The sequence below is a fragment of the Camelus ferus genome, chromosome 8 (assembly GCF_009834535.1).
Source record: "Camelus ferus isolate YT-003-E chromosome 8, BCGSAC_Cfer_1.0, whole genome shotgun sequence".
Taxonomy (NCBI): Eukaryota; Metazoa; Chordata; class Mammalia; order Artiodactyla; family Camelidae; genus Camelus; species Camelus ferus.
In genome coordinates, this window is record NC_045703.1 from 60,789,229 (window position 1) to 60,807,010 (window position 17,782).

General features: G+C 43.9%; 1 protein-coding gene and 1 non-coding gene across 3 annotated transcripts in view; one reads left to right on the plus strand and one right to left on the minus strand.

The window, feature by feature from the left end:
* Window positions 1-11,477, plus strand: part of MTHFD1L (methylenetetrahydrofolate dehydrogenase (NADP+ dependent) 1 like) — a 167,372-nt gene extending 155,895 nt beyond the window's left edge. The window contains exons 27-28 of one of the 2 annotated variants that reach the window (XM_032485168.1): window positions 4,118-4,238; window positions 10,786-11,477. In XM_032485168.1, coding sequence (XP_032341059.1) covers window positions 4,118-4,207 — 90 coding nt within the window. In that variant the 3' untranslated portion in view covers window positions 4,208-4,238; window positions 10,786-11,477. The remainder of the gene's footprint in view (window positions 1-4,117; window positions 4,239-10,785) is intronic. The other variant, XM_032485170.1, reaches the window with a different exon arrangement.
* Window positions 11,478-13,187: 1,710 nt separating this feature from the next.
* TRNAT-GGU lies at window positions 13,188-13,259 on the minus strand. The gene has a single exon. It is a non-coding gene; the product is annotated as a tRNA-Thr (tRNA).
* Window positions 13,260-17,782: the final 4,523 nt, after the last annotated feature.

A 17,782-nucleotide genomic window follows, 5' to 3' on the forward strand; every position in this document is an offset into this window, starting at 1 on the left:
TTTCAGATCATGAACTGAAGGAACAAAATAGATGTGGATTAAAATGCTTATTTCTGTTCTGAATTAATGTAAAACTGGATGGTTTATCCAGTTGGAAAAAGCAGTAAATTGAAGCAGAAGTCAGAAAAGAAATTATTTCAGGGGGAGAGTGTAGCTAATGGTAGAGCGCATGCTTAGCATCACAAGGTCCTGGGTTCCATCTCCAGTACCTCCATTAAAATAAATAAATAAATAACCTAATTTCCTCCCCCCAAAAAAATTAAATTGAAGGAAGAAATTATTTCTCAAACACAACAAAATTACAACAATATTTTGGTTAAGTGGCTAAGTATGATCCTATCATTTTTTGGAACAGATTTTTTGGTAGTTTTTCTACTCATTCTAAAAGTGTTCTACTCAGTTTTTATATTTTTAAGATTTTTTTAAAATTTTTTTGGGAAGAGGCAACTGGGGTTTTTTTTATTTATTTATTTATTTATTTTTAAAGGTACTGGAGACCAGACCCAGGACCTCATGCATGCTAAGCATGCACTCTGCCACTGAGCTATACCCTCCTCCCTTACTGTTACTTCTTAATGACACGTTTTAGATATATGAATATTTTCTGTTTACTAGTCTTAATGAATGTTTATAAAAGCTAATCCCACAGCTCATCATTTCTCCAATATGAGCTCAGCCCGAAATCACAGATATGGAAGATTCATTGTAGTTAAAATTAGGGGCACGAAGGGCAAAAGCCCATGCTTTTCAGCCTTTGTAAAAGAATCCATTACTACACCGTGACAGGTAAGTACAATCTAGTGGCCCCTCGTTATTTTAAGCAGGAGGTCATCGTAGGGGGCACACAAATAAAGTCACCGTGGATCACCACTGACCCCAGGCCTGGGCCAGAGGTCACCTCCCAAGGGCTGTCCGAATTCTTTCCTTAGTGCTGCACTGACTCTTGTCTGGGGGCCACAATCCTTTGATAACGGAGGTTTTTACTGGGAGAGAATCTGACTGTGAGACTGTAAGGTCTTGTTAACAGAATTCTGTACTGTGTCTGCTCGGCAGGACTTTTATTTCCAGAGTAGACTGGCTGGAGGTGGCTCTGTCCGCAGGGCTGGGAGTCCCTCAGCTCTGCAGGCTCCATGTGCTTCCTTGTCTGTCGTTTGCTCATCCCAAATAAGTGGTCATGATTTGTGGAAGCGACAATTGCATCATCGGAAAGGAGCATGGGAGCCTTCTGACTGAACTCACTCTCCCTCTATTTGAGAGAAATAAGTTGAAAATAGAGGAGAGACATTTCCGACTTCCAGGCATTTAATCTTCCGGCTACTTTGGAAAACTCCCAGTTTTGTGACAGTATCAGAGAGACACCTACTCTTAAGTCACTGCAGCCAGTGGCTCAACTCCAGGAAGCACACGAATCACACTACCTTTGTCGGTCTTGGTCTTGAACTAGCTAAAAGTTAATGGTGGAAAGTTGAATTTTCACGTCTGTAGAAACAGCATATAAACAAGCAGTCAGTGCAACTGTGTTACCCACCATAGAAGCTTCCACTGTAGCTTTGGTCAGGTGGGCCCAGATGCACTGCCTTCACGTCTTCTTGCCTCCTGTGGATTTAAATCTGCCTCAGAAGTAATGCCTGTAAAGTCTGGGTGACAGCCTTACCCAGACGCCTTGGATCCAGAGTTAATTTAAGAGATGGGGCAGCATCACTCTGGTTGAATATGATCACTCGTTTCTTTCTCTTAAACTATAAAACACTGGTTCCTTTTTCCAAATCCATGTCCTTAGACAGATTATAAAGGCATCTCAAAATGCTCATGTCAGAATGCAGTTAGGTAGGAAAATGCCCGTAGAGTCACTGGTGTGAGTTTGTAGCCCAGGCAACCAGAAAAAATATGAACGGTTCCCACCAATGTCCTTTGTGTTTGATGTCTCAGTGCTAAAACATTAAGCGTGGGTTTCTTTCTGGGGTCTCCTGGGAGCAGCCACTGTAGTAAGCAGAGAAAAATGTTATCCCCCTGCTAGAAACAGAAACTGCAGGAAGATAAGTGGCCATCCACATACCTAAAGTTTGAAAGTACAGAAAGTCCCCACCAACAAGCAGGTTGTGTGCCAAAACGTTATTTGTGGTTAATTGCTTGAAATCCAGAGTACATTTTCCTGAAGACATGCTATGAATTGTACCTATATTCCAGGCAGGTCTCAGAAGCATATTTAGCCCATAATGTACATAGAGTACAATCCTGTGCAATTAGCAAGACAGGCGTCAGCCACCATCTATCAGTGTTTTACGCGTCCGGCCACGTGGACCATCCTCACGCGCACTCTTACAGCCCAGGTGGTTAATGAGGCCGCGGGTGCACAGATTTCCTCCCCGACCTGCAGCTCAGCCAGGGGAGAAGCAGCAGCACTTCATCTCGGGTGAAAGGGCTTTCCTCACCCCCCCTCCTCACCACCTCGCCCCTGTCCCCATGGAGCTCCTTTCCTGGTGCTAAAGGGAAAGCTGGGGGCATCCTGGGCCGTGTTGTCTAAGCCAGGGCTTCTCTGGTGGTAATATGCACACGAGTCTCTTAGGGATGTGCTGAAATTGCAAATTCTGGTTCTACCTGGGGTGGGCCCTGAGGTTCTGAATTTCCAACAAGCTCATGAGTGATGCTGATGCTACTGGTCCACAGACCCCAGTCGGGATAGCAAGAGTCTATCAATATCCTGGAGGGGGAAGTAGGTGGCAGACAGGGAAATCCTGAGTCACTACAGAAGGGATGTGGGGAGTGAGAAAGCTGAGATCTGTTACAGAGGCCTTATCTGGCTTCTTTTTTCATTGAGAACTTTTTGCCTGTCCGGGGGGTGGGGGTAAGGGGGCAGGGGAGAAGCAGCCCCATTAAGCGCTAGCTGATCACAGCCTTGTCTCCTCCGCCTGGTGTCTGGCCAGGTCAGGCAGGAGTTTTGCATGACACAGCACTTAGTCCTCCAAGGAGCCAGGCTAAGCAGAACCAGATAGCTTTCTTCCAGGCGACTGGATGCATCACTGTTCTATGAGCATCTATTGTATGACACGTGCACTGTTAAAGCACAGTAGGAAATATTAAAATCCATAAAGAGTGGCTTATGCAGGAGCCTCCCACTTGAGGCCTGAGACCCGTGTGTAAGGGTGTGAGCATCACCGGTGGAACCGGCAGTCTTCCCCAGCTCACCAAGGGTTTCTGATGCAGGTGGATAAAGGGTGCCCTTGGGAAAACGCTGATCTGGCCACAGTGCAGCAGAGCAGTGAAGAGTGTGGGCCTGGTTTTAATCGTCTGCACCACTGACTAGCTGTGTGTCCTTGAGCACATGCCTTTGTGCCTAAATATCATCTGTCATCATCAATAAAGTGAGGCTAAAATTAGTGCCTATTCCTATGAGTGACAGAGAACTTAAGTTATCAATGTAAAATTCAGAGTGCCATAGAGCATCCCAGCGGTGGTGGTGGTGGTGGTGGTTAAACAATTCGAGATTGCAGTCATCGAGTCAAATTTCCCCTTTTGCTGCTTATTACCTGTGTGGCTTTGGGCAAATGATTTAACATCTCTAAACCTCCATATTCTTCCTTGTAACATGGAAACGATAAAAGTACCTACTTCATAGAGTTTGTTGGATGATGAAAAAAGTAAAACACCTACACAGTGCGTAGCACGTAGTAAGTCCTCAATGAACAACGATTATTGCTCGTCAGGTAGACCAGCATCATTCCTGTCTGGAAAACAGGAGCTTTCCAACTGTGCCCCAAGAGTTCTCGATTTTACCAAAATGTGTGTTGGGGGTGAGCAGGAGGCCATCCACACCCACCGTCCCCTTCAGCCAGAGGGGCTTCTGCATGAAGATTTGACTTAGAAAAAAGGCTTGAAAATCACTGTTTTGGAGCTACAGTGTACCGTGGGACCACGGGGGCATGGATTTCATTGCCTTCAACAAAGATTGAAATAGCAGATGGTGAATTTAAAGAGATACATATATATATATATATAACCTTAAGTTATAGGAGGCTGAACTGAATTATATGGTTAATTTATGTCGTTGGATGCACATTGTTCGTGGTGGCTGCATGGCAGCGCTGACTAACATATGATCTTTTGTTCTCTCCCCTAGATGAGCACCATGCCCGGACTGCCGACCCGGCCCTGCTTTTATGACATAGATCTTGATACGGAAACAGAGCAAGTCAAAGGCTTGTTCTAGATGAACAGGACGTTCACAGGACCCAGTGCAGGTAGACTGCTGCTTTTTTCTTTTTTTTCTTTTTTAACTTTTTCTTTCATTTTTTCCTGGTTCAGATCTTAAAACTTGGTTTTGTTTTTCTGATACTCATTACAAAAATGGTCTGATAAGTAATCTCCTGACTTTGGTTACTGTGAATTCCTACCTAATAACAGCCGTGACCTTGGTCACTCCCGGGTGTGGATGTTCAGTCAGGTGGTCAGGACAGAGGCCCTTGCTGTGCCCAGACTCAACTCCAGTGAAGTAAGCCAGCCACAGCATCTCTGAATGTAGATATATCTAAGGCATCTCTAGCAAGAACAACGGAGCCCCCTTAAACTCATTATTCTTCTTCTAGAATTAAAACTCATATCTGCTGTCATCAGCTTTACCAACCATACCTTCCTCCCGCATATCTCTTGGTACGGAGTTAGGATCATGTGGTAGAGGAATCTCCGTGTGTCCCTTTTCTGGGGCTGCTATGACAGTGTCACAACTGAGTGACTTAAACAACAGAAATTTCTTCTCCCACAGTTCTGGAAGCTAGAAGTCCAAAGTCAAGGTGTCAGCCGGGCTGTGCACCCTCTGAAGTTCCAGGAGAATCCCTCCCGGCCTCTTCCCAGCTTCTGGTGGTGGCCATCCATCCTTGGTGTTCCTCTGTCTCCCTGTGCATCTCTGTCTTCACGTGACATCCTCTTCTTGAAAGGACACCAGTCCCACTGAGTTAGGGCCCACCTTATTGACCTCATCTTAACTTGAGTGTATCTGCAGAGACCCTGTTTCCAGTTAAGGTCACTGTCATGGGTACTGGGAGTCGGGACTCCCACGTACCTTTTGGGGACACCGTGGGTTCATAACACTTGGCCATAGCACCACAGGCGGATGGCGCTCTTATACCACCTGAAAAGTCCATAGAGATAGGACAGATCTTCTAACTGAGAGGGTCCTGTGAGTCACAGGAAGGACAGGGCAGTGGAAACCAGAGCCCTTGAGGACTCATGGTCCCCAGTTTAAGAAGGTCGGGCTTGACGTGGAGCTGGGCGCGTCTGGTCTTACTCATGTCTGCCCCTCAGCCCTGCAGCCACACCTGCTGGCTTCTGTCCTAGCTTCCCATCATGAAGAAAAATGACCGCCTCCTAATCCTCCTCCCTGGAAAACTCCCAGTCAGAAGTTGTAGAGACTTGGAGCTGCTTTCCCATCCCATACATCAAGCATGTCCTCACCAGATTCCCAAGACACATTCCTTCCCCCCGAACACCCCTGGGTCCTTCTCCCCACTCACTCCTGTTCCTTAGCCCAGCACCCCTCCCCCTGCCAGCATATTTTGGACCCTCCAGATGACCTCACTTGACCTAAAGACCCTTCCTTCCAGTTGTCTCCGAGTCACGGCCCTAAGCCAGCCAGACACACGGGACTCTCACTTTTGTTTGTTTCACTTCCAGAGTCAACACAGGGAGATATTTTTTCTTTTTTAAGCCTTTGTTACTAAAATACTAAAGACTTAGGTTCTGATTCTCATCTTATGTGAAATTACATTAAAACGAAGTATGGGATTACTCGGTTTTGGTTGTGTGTGTGGTGTCTGGTGTGGTTTGTGTGTGCGTTTGGTTTTTGTTTGTTTGTTTGTTTTTGCTGGGGAGTGGGAGGTGTATTCAGTTATAACCACAACCACATTTCATATCTGTCATTTCTGAAAAAGGAAACTCCAGGAAACAGACTCGGAGACTCATTTCACAGAGAAGCCCATGAACTCGAGCGTTGATAACAGAGCTGTTTCGGTCTTTTGATACGACTGTGTGTGTATGTGTGTGTGAATGTTTTGGATTTCCCATTCAGGCCTTGGGAAAACACAATATCATTCCTCTCCAACTTCAAGTTGACCCCTGTCCTGACGGATCCCCCTTGTCGGGTCAACCCACTGTGCTCCATTTCTGCCACTTGTCATTTTTCTCCAGAACAAGTGTGTGCAGTTCTTTCATCTCTCTTGGACATAGTATTTTTCCAGCCTGTTGGTCCATTTTCATGTGCTGTCCAAGTAGGTCATATAAACCCAGTTGTACCTTAATTAGTGCAGTTAAGACTCAGGTAACGCCAGGGGCATGTCCTTAGGAATGTGTGTTCCCCGACAAGTATTCCTCTGGGGTTTGTTTAAAGACTTTATTTAAAGCAGGGGTTGGGAGTCCGGACACTGGCCTGTGGTGACTCTGTGGTCAGTCCTCCAATGGGCCAGGCACTGTGCTAAGCACCTCTCATGAGTGGTCCCCAGACCCTTTGGGTCAGTGTTGTCCTAAGAGGTTAGGTCACTGAGAGGGGGTAGCTGGGGGATGTCTGAGATCCACCAGACGGCCGAGGGGTAGTACTGTCTTTCCACTGCTCAGCCCTGCTTCTTGTTCCAAAGCTAGGGCTTGAATTGCTTTGCCGTCCCTGGTCACTTGTCATGCTGGCACCAACCCAGTGTAATAGGTAGTGGTGTTATTTCAGAGCTGCAGAAACTCTGGCCCAGAGAGGTCAACAACTTGCTCAAGTCTGCACAGCTGATAAGTACAAAAGCCAAGACTCAACCCAGGTCTGCTTACTCTCGGTCTCACCCCATCCTTTCTGCCCCAAGCCAGAAAGATGCCCTTTCCATGTTGGTCATGGGGTAAATGAATTCTGGCCCCTTCTAGAAGATGATAACGAGCTATTTGAATAGACCTGTAATATGGGGATAACTGGGTGATTTTTTTTTCAATAACTAGATAGTTATTTGGGTATTAAAAGCTAAATTCTTTTCAATCAAAGTATACTAGAGCTATCTCTTAGCTCTCTCATTGAATGACATTTTCCCACTCACTTATCCAAGGCTTCTTTCTTCTTTGTGAATTGCCAAATCCTGCACTATCTGGGCTTGGTGGGCAGTGGTTCAAAACCCATCACTTGACCCTGCTCAAACAATTGCAAATGATTGGGTGTCGTAAGATAAAACCACTGTACAGAGCAAGCATTCCCTCCCGGGGACTCCTCCGTGTAATGATCCCACAGACATTCCTTCTGCTTCCTGTCCCCTCTCACATACAGCAGGCAGGGACCATGCCTGCAAACGGTCACAGGTCTGTGGCTATTAAAAATGCATAAATTAAAAGTGTTAGAGCTTGGAGGACGGCTCGGGCAGATTTGGGCATCGGGAGAGGAAATATCTGGTTGGGTGCTTTGTTCACATCGTGGTGAGATGCCAGATCGTTCTCTGAACGCAATCTTCACTCCTTGCGAAACGTGTTGCAGATATGTCCCATGTGGAAGAAGACAGCGCTAAGTTGAGGGCTGCTTTCTTTCCTACCCCTCTCTAACCTTTCCTGCTTAACTCACCCTCCAGGAAACTGTGCGAGACTTACTATGGAGGGGAGGGGCCAGGAAATCACCAAAATTTGAGCTTTTGCTCCTTCTTTCCAAGACTTCCCGGTCCTGCTTTCACTGTTGTTAGAATAAGGGCATGATTCATTCTTTTGGATGTTACCAAATAGAACTCATTAAAATAAGTTGTTTGCCCCAAGGAAACTGATCCTGCGACATTACTGGGCTGTCTTTTGTTTGAAGATGATTGGATTTGGGGATTTGGTTTTCTCCCCCTTTGGTTTCTCATTTTCAAGCTTTATCATATTTCTGAGCCTTGGCAGGAGTCAAATGAACTCAAGAAAGCCTGGCAGGTTTCCTAAAGAATTCAGACACTCCCTTACTTCATTCTGATGTGCAAAGTGATGTTTAGTACAGAATCACGTTGACTCTGGCCCTGCTGTTAATGTTAAGTTACTTACCAAAGAATTGTTTTTCTTGAATTGAACACGCAGAAAGGAGTAGAATACGAGCTCACTCTTCCCCAAACTGCCTTTGCAGCAGGAATGTTCAGTGAGATTTAATAATCATACATTAATCTTGAGTGTGGCTGCTGCCTGCAGCCCTTCTGTGAACAGGGCCCCTCATCCCCAAGTTGTAAACCACAGAGTTTCAGCGTTCCCTTGAGGAGCACCTGGGCTCTCTGACTTTGGTCTTAAAATTCTTTCTTTTCAAGGAGCATCTCAAAATGATTCATTTGTTCATCACCAGTGTGCTTCAAGAAAAAGGTCCTCAGTTCATCACCCCATGTCATCCTCGGAGTAAAGTGGACCCCCTTGTCTTTTCCCACTTCCAAGGCAGGAACCCTTTAACCAAGGCAGGCTGCTTAAATAAAAGATTGTGATAATTAAATCTAAAGATGACATCTTTAACATCTGTGAAAGATGGCAATAATTAAATCTCCCCTATCTAACTGAAATGGAATGTTTTGAAGCTTAACAGTTGTGTAATTCTAAATTAATTCCCTTTTAAAAGAAATGTTTTCTGGGTACTATTTTTTGAGGAGGGTGAATCTAGGGATCTTTTTTTTTTTTTTTTTTGGAACTAAGGAAAATAATAAGTATTTCAGCAAACTCTGGAAAATACAGTTTTTCTAACAACTCTAAATCTATACATGGTTAATATATAAGAAATTATTCATCAAAGAAAAAAGAAAAGGCTCCATTATGGTATTACTTATTGGTTGCAAAAAAATGAGAACTTGTAAGGTAGCGGCGACGTTTTAACCAAATGCAGTGAACTTGAAATTCTCTCCACTACAGAAGACATTTTTATCAGACATTCAAACTGGTTAATTTTTATTTTAAAGTCACTTTGGTAGCATGTTTAACTTTAGCCTCTGTTCTTCAACAATGGAAACCAATAAACAATGATCATCAGCAAAGAGAAGCCGGTGACCAAGTGTTATTACCAATAATTAAGTAAGGGTAAATACAATGAAACGTTCGTAGTTTAATAAAGAGCAGAAAATTACCCTCCCTCCCTTATGATGTGTGTGTTTTTGGTTTTTAATCCTTATGCTGCTGTAACAAATTTCTCAGTGGTTTAAAACACCAGCAATTTATTCTTTCATAGTTCTTGAAGCTAGAAGTCTGAAATCGGTATTTAGGCCAAAATCAAGGTGCCAGAGAGGCCACGCTCCCTCCAGAGGCTGCAGGGGAGAGTCCCTTCCTTGCCTCCTCCCATTCCAGTAGTGGCCAGACTTGCGGCCGCATATCTCTGGTCTCTGTCTCTGTGGTCAGTCACATCGCCTCTTCCTCCTCTGGGTGTCTGGGCACTTGGTAGCTTCCTGTTATTCACATGCCATTTTAGAATGTTTTATATAGTCTATCTTCCAAAATATTTCTGACCGGATACACTTCTAAAATTTTTTTCTACTGAATAAACACTAAACCACTGATTCATTTTTACATTCTCACCTTCGCTGTTGCATTTCTGATTTTTTTTAAGTCTATAATGAGACTTTCTGTACCTTTACCAACTTTCTGTACCTTGAGTTTTCTGAAAATGTGGAACCACAGACTCTGAGCCCCTTTAAATACAAAGCCACTGATGCAGAGGTAATGTAGCGAATCAGCTGGTCTCCCACCGAGCCGGGAAGGCCCTGCTCCAGCCTTTCCTGTCTCAGGGGCGTCAGTCCACCAAGCCCACCCACCTCCCTCCCCAGGAGTCACTGTGCCTCGCGTCTAGGGTCACCAGAGCCACTGAAGTGAGGCTGGCACGTCACTGAGCAGAGGGGCAAGGCCCGTAGCAGACAAGCCTCCCTCCCTAACATCAAAAGTATTTTCCTTTTGTTAATGTTTATTATGCTTGCAGTACTTCTGTATTCTGTTTACTTCCCTGACTTGCATCAGACGTTAGGGCAGTATTTGAAGTTCCCAGTCCCCTGTCTTCTTCACTGTCTTCTGTTCTGAAGCTAATCAAGCATCCTTCCTGGCTCCAGACCCCGCGCTCATCTGTGGGAGGCCGGCTCGCTGTATTCCTGTACTCCAGCCGAGTTTGAACTCTTGGCCCAGTAGATAAATTCCTCCGTGTATAAATTCAGATCAAAGTCCGAGTCTTTGCGTTTACATTTATCTTGGTGAACTTTTTTTTTTAAACTTACGTGTTTTGTTTTGCTCTTTTTAAAATGTAGTTTGATCACCTCTTTTTCTAAGAGATTGCAGGATTTAACAGGGGCAGAAAGTCTTAATATCCTTTGAGGGAAAACAATAAAGCTTTAACAATAATAAGCAATTCCAGACCCACTCACTTCCATTCTTGTCCTAAATGCGTTTTTCAGACCTCCCTTTCTGTGCTGTGCCTACTGTAAAAGAGACACTGAAATCAAGGGCCACAGGATTCCTAATCTGGAATCCTAGATCTTCTCACTGGACAGGATCCTGGAAACAGTAGATCCCAAATTTGGAAGTCATGGAATTTCTGCCACCATCCCCGAGCAAATCTTTAAGGAAATTCGACTGCTGCCTGCCGGGTCCATGCTGACTCCGTCCAGAGGGATGCAGGATTCCCAGTGTTCATGAGTAAACAGATTCGAAGCAATCATCCCAGCCTTGTCTCACGAACAGAATCACTTATCTGCTCTTGAATTTTCTTTTGGTCTCCAGCTTTATCCCTGTGATATATTAACAGTTTGACACCAGAGGAAAAAGCTGTTCCTAAACCACTGAAGCATTTTTTCTGTTTTTCAGGCTCCACAAACACAAACTCCTTGCCTTTTGGCTGCATTTGGAGAGGAAAGTGAATTTGAAATATGCTGTTACGCAATGCTGGAGAAATGGTGAGATAGGCCAAAGATTTACTCTCCTTTCAAGATGAATTCTGTTTGCAACAGAGTATAGAATTCAGTAAAAGGACCTCCACTAAGTCTGAAAGAAACTAATTTATTTTCTGTTTCTGCAGAGTTTACATTATTTCCCATTGCTTACACTTTAGAATGTTTATTTTATGGGGACTGAGGGATTAAAAGAGTGTGAACTCAAAGGTAACATTTTCCACTATGGAGTTTTCTGTTTTGTCTTTGAACTGAAAATAAACATGTATGTAGAAAACCCACCAGCGAGTTTTCAGCGCCAGCTGAAACCCTTTGCTCTCTAGAGGTAGCTGTTCATGGTGGGGTTGTTACCTGACACCGATTTCCTGGAAAATTGTGAATGCCACCAGAGCTTTATAAACATAACAAGGGAAAAATAACACAGAGAGAGAGAGAGAAATATCTGGTCAATTGTGAAATCTTCTGACGACTGGAGAGTTGTAATAGCCTTTGGAACGAAGTGCATTTTATATCCAGAACTACTTTTCAGCCCCAGTGTTTATATCACTTACCTAAAAATTAATGGGTTTATGCTGGTTTCTTCCACCAATAAATGAATCTCAATAACCATTAAGCTTTCGCAGACCCATAGGGCAGGAGAAGTGACTCTTAAAGGTCAGGTGGTTGGCAAATGTTTTTCCATTTGTCCAGCCCTGAAATTGTAGTTAAGCATAAAGAATGTTCTATGCTCTGTTCCCCTCTCCCAGGAGTTCCTGACCCTCTCTTGTTTCCATTTTTTCCTACAATAATATAAAATTATATAAAAGTTGACAAAACCAAGGATTCAGAAACAAACAAGAAGTGATTGTCCTCTAAGCAGTATAAGGAAAATAGTCACCGTAAATGTCTTAAGTGTCCCCCAGGCACATCCTGCAGAAGTCCTTGCCGTCAGACTCTGCGTGTTCTTACTCTGTGCCCTCCAGTGACCCTGCTCATTAGCCGCTCTGCCACAGTGTATCTTTATGCACAATTTCATTTGTTCCAAAACATGGTTTAATAGCTCAGAAGCCTCCCTACGCCAAGACTATCTGCCCCAAGAATAATTTCGCTTGGTGTTGGTGAAGTGTCACGGTCCCATCGTCTCCCTGCCCCTTATTTGGGAATGTGCCTCTCCAAGAATATGGTGAACTGGTATCTCCGATCTAGAAATCTATCTGCAGATTATGAGGGTCCACGGTGAATTTGTTCTCTGTATAACGTGCTCAGTGAGCAGCCTTTCTCGTGAATTGGTCTTTAAGCAGTTACCTCCTGCTTATTATTTTCCTCTGCCATTTAAAGTTTCATTTTGTATTTTTGAAAATGTTTTAGGAAAAAAGTATTTTACAGACCAAGGGCTTTAGGCCAGATACTTCTTTTCCTTACCTGCTTTCACCAGGCAACTCACCACTGTACCCCCAAAAAAGGAGGAAAAATAGAAGCATCCCAAACAGATGTGGGACAGGTTTTCAACACTCACACTGAAGGACCTATAATCCAGGAGCGGCTGGGCACTGCACGCTGCTTTCCCATCGTGTGAGCTCATGTGAACTCCTCGATGTCATAACTCAGGTTCTGATGGATTTGTTTTCTCTTGTGCACTAACCCTACGAGGATACCCTCCTGCTGAGTGATGATCAGTCTCCACTGAGAAGAAAGCTCTTTGGCAGGTTAATTAATGGGCTTATCAACTCATGATGACTTGAGGCATTCATGGGCAGGAGATGGTGTTATTTTAGAAAAGAGCAGGTTACCTAACGTCTCTTCTGAGGCCAACGAATGAGAGAAAAAAGAAAAAAAATAAATATCACATAACCTTTGGCATGGTGGGTTTTCACTAGAAATCTTCCCAAGAATGGTAGATCCTGATTTCTGTCTGCCTCTGTAACTGACATGTAAGAAACCAGTAACAAACCAGACGTGGTGTGGGCCCTGCTGGCCCACTGTGGCACCCAGACGTGTGGCCTTGCTCCCTCTCTGCTCCGGGTCCTGCAGCTGCAATACCTGCAAAGGTTAAGACCCAGACTGGAAGGAACCTCTGAAAGCCGCCAGAGGAACACGCCTTGGGGATTAACTGAAAACAAGAAAGAGGTGACGGGGCACTCAGGAAAGTAGAAGCAGCAAGGCAACTAGGCAACCCAGGCATCACTGTTCTTTTCATTCTTCTATTTCCGGGGTTAATCTCTGTCTTACCTAGAATGTGCTGACTCCATTAAAGCAGCACTTGAGTGTTCTTCACAACAGATATTCAAAGAGAATCCTCCCATCTAACATTACCCAGGGATTGTTTTCTTTCCCCCTTAATGGAAGTACTGGGGATTGAACCCAGGCCCTCATGCATACCAAGCATGCACTCTGCCCCTGAGCCATACCCCCACCCACCTGTGGGATTGATTTTTAACATAATTTACACGTGCCAATAAATAAAATGATGCATGAAGCTTACTTATTCCAGAAAAGTCCACATACACATAGGTACACATATTTAGACACACAGAGCACATATCCGTTGCTTTTGTAAAAAGTAGTAAGTGCACTTTTATAGCGTTTATTAGAAACTAATAACCCATACCCACTGAGAAAGTTGAGCATTGTGGGCAGAGCCATTGGTTAGCAACCAGATCCTCACTGGTTCCTTAAACGCTAACACAGCCATGAACAGAGACGCCCCCAAAAAGATCTTACACCTTTGAGCAAGGGAGAGTGGACTAAAATCCAAGAGACTGAACTTGGGGAAAAAACTACATCTTTGTGTTCACAAACCTCAAACTGTGATGAAGCATTTCCTTCGGTTAAGAATGTCAGCACGAACCACAGCAGTGTTCCCAGTACCTGTGTCTGTCGCGGTAGGACTCACTGGTCTAATATTACAGTCCGGTTTCTGCAGATACGCACAGTGGCATTTATGCTCATCACAGTAGCACATCGTGCAACAGCATGACAGTTATTAGATGTGCCACTATCTTGCTATTTCATGTCGCGAGCCACATACATTGCTGTAACCAAATTTGATTGCCCTTTTCAATATTTTAATAATTGCACTTCACTATTGTTGGTCTGTGTTAAAATCGTACATGGCATTTAAAAACATTCTGAGAAGAGGTACATGGACTTCACCTAACTGTTAAACGGATCTACAGCGCAAAAATGGTGATGACCCCCGGGGACTAGATGAAATTCTAACCCCTAGATCCAGTGGCTGTGTTTTGCTGCCCTTGGATGTTAATACGTCTGCATCGGTGCTCCAGGCTGTCCCTAAAGGTCCCTGCTCCAGGGCTCCTGGTCTGTATCTGAGATTCTTGTTCTGGGAGTAGCCCAGGCAGCACCTGTCCCTGGAGCCCTCCCAAGCCTCAGATGAGACAAAAGAAGCTCTGGAAACTGTAGAGTGATGTGTCAATGTACAACTTGGTCGACACCCCACCCATTCCCCAGGCCAGCTCATGAGCTCCCACCCACCCTGCTTTGGGGTCAAACCTCCACACATGGCTGTACACGCTGCTCCTGGCAGCTAAGTCTCCACCTGACCTGGTCCCCTCACAGCTCATATGGGCTCAGCTTGCGTCCTAGCTCTGGGGACTATGGGTTCAGGGCAACCTAATGCCATTTCCACAAAACTACAGGTTTTACTGTATGGTTTTCCTGATGAGGGAATCATACCATTGTTGAGTTATATTGTTTAATTCACTAACTTGTTCATTCATTTATTTATTCTACGAACACGCATCGGGCAACTACCAAGTGTGAAGCAGAGTGTTTTAAGAAGAAAAGTTACCATACAAGTTCCATGACTGAAGGGACCGTGTCAGGGTGTTCTCCACTGTATCTCCAACCCAGAGAATAGGGGATGGGAAGGTAGATAGTAAGTAGGTATTTTCTGGTGAATTCATTCACCTATTCATTGGGTGTGTGTCATCCCATGTGTGGCTGGTGTTGCAAGTGGGTGCAGTCTTGTTGGGTGGAGACCCTGCTCTTTAATCTGAGGGGTCAAGGCTAATTCTGCAAAGTGAACATCAGAATTGAATTGCGTCACAGGTCATCTAGTTGGTGTCGGAAGGTACACCAAGGGAGGATTTTGTAAGCAAAAGATTATAGTTCATGTCGTGAAAACTACTAAGATACATAAATACCAAAAGTTTCAGAAATCATGGGGCAGATTTCATGGCCTACAACATGTCCCAGGTGAATTACCCACAGATTCCATGTCACACTTTGAGAACAACTCTTTTTTTTTTTTTAAATCTCTTTTATTGAAGTATAGTTAATTTGCAACATTGTGTTAGTTTCTGGTGTACAGCATAGTGATTCAGTTATACATATATATATATTCTTTTTCATTATAGGTAATTATAAGCTATTGAGTATAGATCCCTGTGCTATACATTAGGACCTTGTTCTTTATCTATTTTATATATAGTAGTTTGTATCTGCAAATGCCAGACTCCTAGTTTATCCCTCCCCACCCCCTTTCCCCTTTGGTAACCATAAGTTTGTTTTCTATGTGACTCTATTTCTGTTTTGTAAATAAGTTCATTTGATCATTTTTTAGATTCCACATACAAGTGATATCATGATATTTGTCTTTCTCTGACTTACTTCATTTAATATGATCATCTCTAAGTCCATCCATGTTGCTGCAAATAGCATTATTTCATTCTTTTTTATGGCTAAGTATATATATATATATGGAATATGTGTGTATGTATATATACATAGAATATATATGTATGCATATATCCACTCATCTGTCGATGGACATTTAGGTTACTTCCATGTCTTGGCTATTGTAATAGTGCTACGAACATTGGGGTGCATCTATTTTTTTGAATTAGGTCTTTTCAGGATATATGCCCAGGGATGATATTGCTGGATCATATGGTAACTCCTATTTTCAGTTTTCTATGGAATCTCCATACTGTTCTCCATATTGGCTTCACCAAACTGCATTCCCACCAACAGTGTTAAGAGATTTTCTCAACATCCTCTTCAATATTTATTGTTTGTGGACTTTCTAATGATGGCCATTCTGACCAGTGTGAAGTGATACCTCACTGTGGTTTTGATTTGCATTTCTTTGATAATTAGCGATGTTAAGCATCTTCTCATGTACCTGTTGGCTATCTGCATGTATTCTTTGGAGAAGAGAACAACTCTTAAAGGAAGGCATTCATTTTTAGATTGAGCTATATTGGTCAGCTCAAATCAGAAGATTTGATTTGGTTTCAAGCTCTTATCCATCAAGAGATGGGCAAGATTTCTGCTAGAGCCGTATATTTCCTGAGAGCAAGCCAGTGTCCATAGACCTGGGCAGACACGATCAGTCACTGGAGATGAGAAAGAGCTAAACAGCCATGTCCCCTCCTGAAAGGCCAGGGTCCCCCTCCTTGGCAGCTGTTTGTGGGATGCTATCTAAAGTTGCACAATGTTCTGAACTTGAGTGAAAACAACCATAGATTCAGGGGATTGTCCAAAGAACCATTCTTAGTGATGACTGCCGGGCCTTCCTTCAGGTCTCAGTAAGACGGTTGATTCTAGGACAGAAGGTGGATGTCATGAACCGAAAAGGATGGGGAAAGTACTTCACAAAAATGGAGTAGGGCCATGTAGTTGAGCTTTCATCATGAGACAAAAGAGAATGAAATTCCTCACCCTACCACCTTCCTCTGATCTCAGCCTCATCAGTATGTGTTGTCTTCCTAGATAATCTAATGCTCTCCCTTTGTGCTGCCTAAGCTCTGGGGCAGGCATCCTCCCCGGGTCTGAAGTGTGGCCACCTAACCCAGCATGGCTTTCCTGAGTCTGAGGCTACCACAGACACGTCATGGAGCAGCACCGTGACTGACGATGGCCAGTGTATTCAAGTTAAGCTAAATCCATGTGAGCTAGCTGAGCAAAGAAATCCTCTCTGGGCAATTAATAGCCAGCTCCCAAGCATTCAGGAGAGCTTTACTGATAGGTTTTAGAACCGTGATTTTGTCATTGTTTGAGCTGGTCTCAGGACCACCTGCATTAGAATTACCTGAGATTCTTATTAAACACGCAGCTTCCCATCTCCACCGAGACCTAGTAAATTTGACTCTGTAATGGATCCAGAGAATCTGTATTTTAACAATTCACTAAATTATTCTCCTCTATCCTACGTTCAAGAATTAACTGGGGCTAAAAAAACAAAACCAGAATTAACTGGGGCTGAGGTACAGCTCAGTGGTAGAGTGCCTGCCTAGCATGCACGAGGTCCTGGGTTCAATCCCCAGTACCGCCATTAAAAAATTAATAAGCCTAATTACCTCCACTCCAACAAATTTTTTTAAATACATAAAAAATAAAAATAAAAGAAGAATCAACCTCAACTCCACTTTTGTATCACCATTGTGCCTAGCATAATGCTTAACACATAGAAGATGCTAGACAAAGATTTTTTAAAAGGCTGAATAAACGTTCATAGCAGCCCCTCTCCTGGCCTGCTGTGGCCCCACCTGCATGTTATGCATCACGGTTACAGCGCTCTCAATTCCTGCTACCCCTTCATGGCTAAGGAATTGAGTTTTTTTTTTTTAGGGTATTTCTCCCTCCCTTCCTCAGCTGTGGCTTCTCCAGGCTCCCTAGCCTCCCAAGTTTAATCCTTAAAGCATCTCAGCAGCCACAGACCTATTAGGATGGGTCAGTGGACAACAAAGAAATGTATGAGGCCAGTCAAGTTCAGGATCCCTCATTCCAGAATCGTGTCTAATAATCCAGGATGGGTTGAGTTGGGTGTCTACCCAGGCAAGGTCTCACTCAAGGCTCTATGGATTAACCAGGATGATCAAGGTTGGGGAGGGGTGCCAGTGAAATGAAGCCACTGCGAGGGTCCTGGTAGGAGGGGTCATCCATGGGGTGTGGCTTTCCACCCGTCTGCCTGG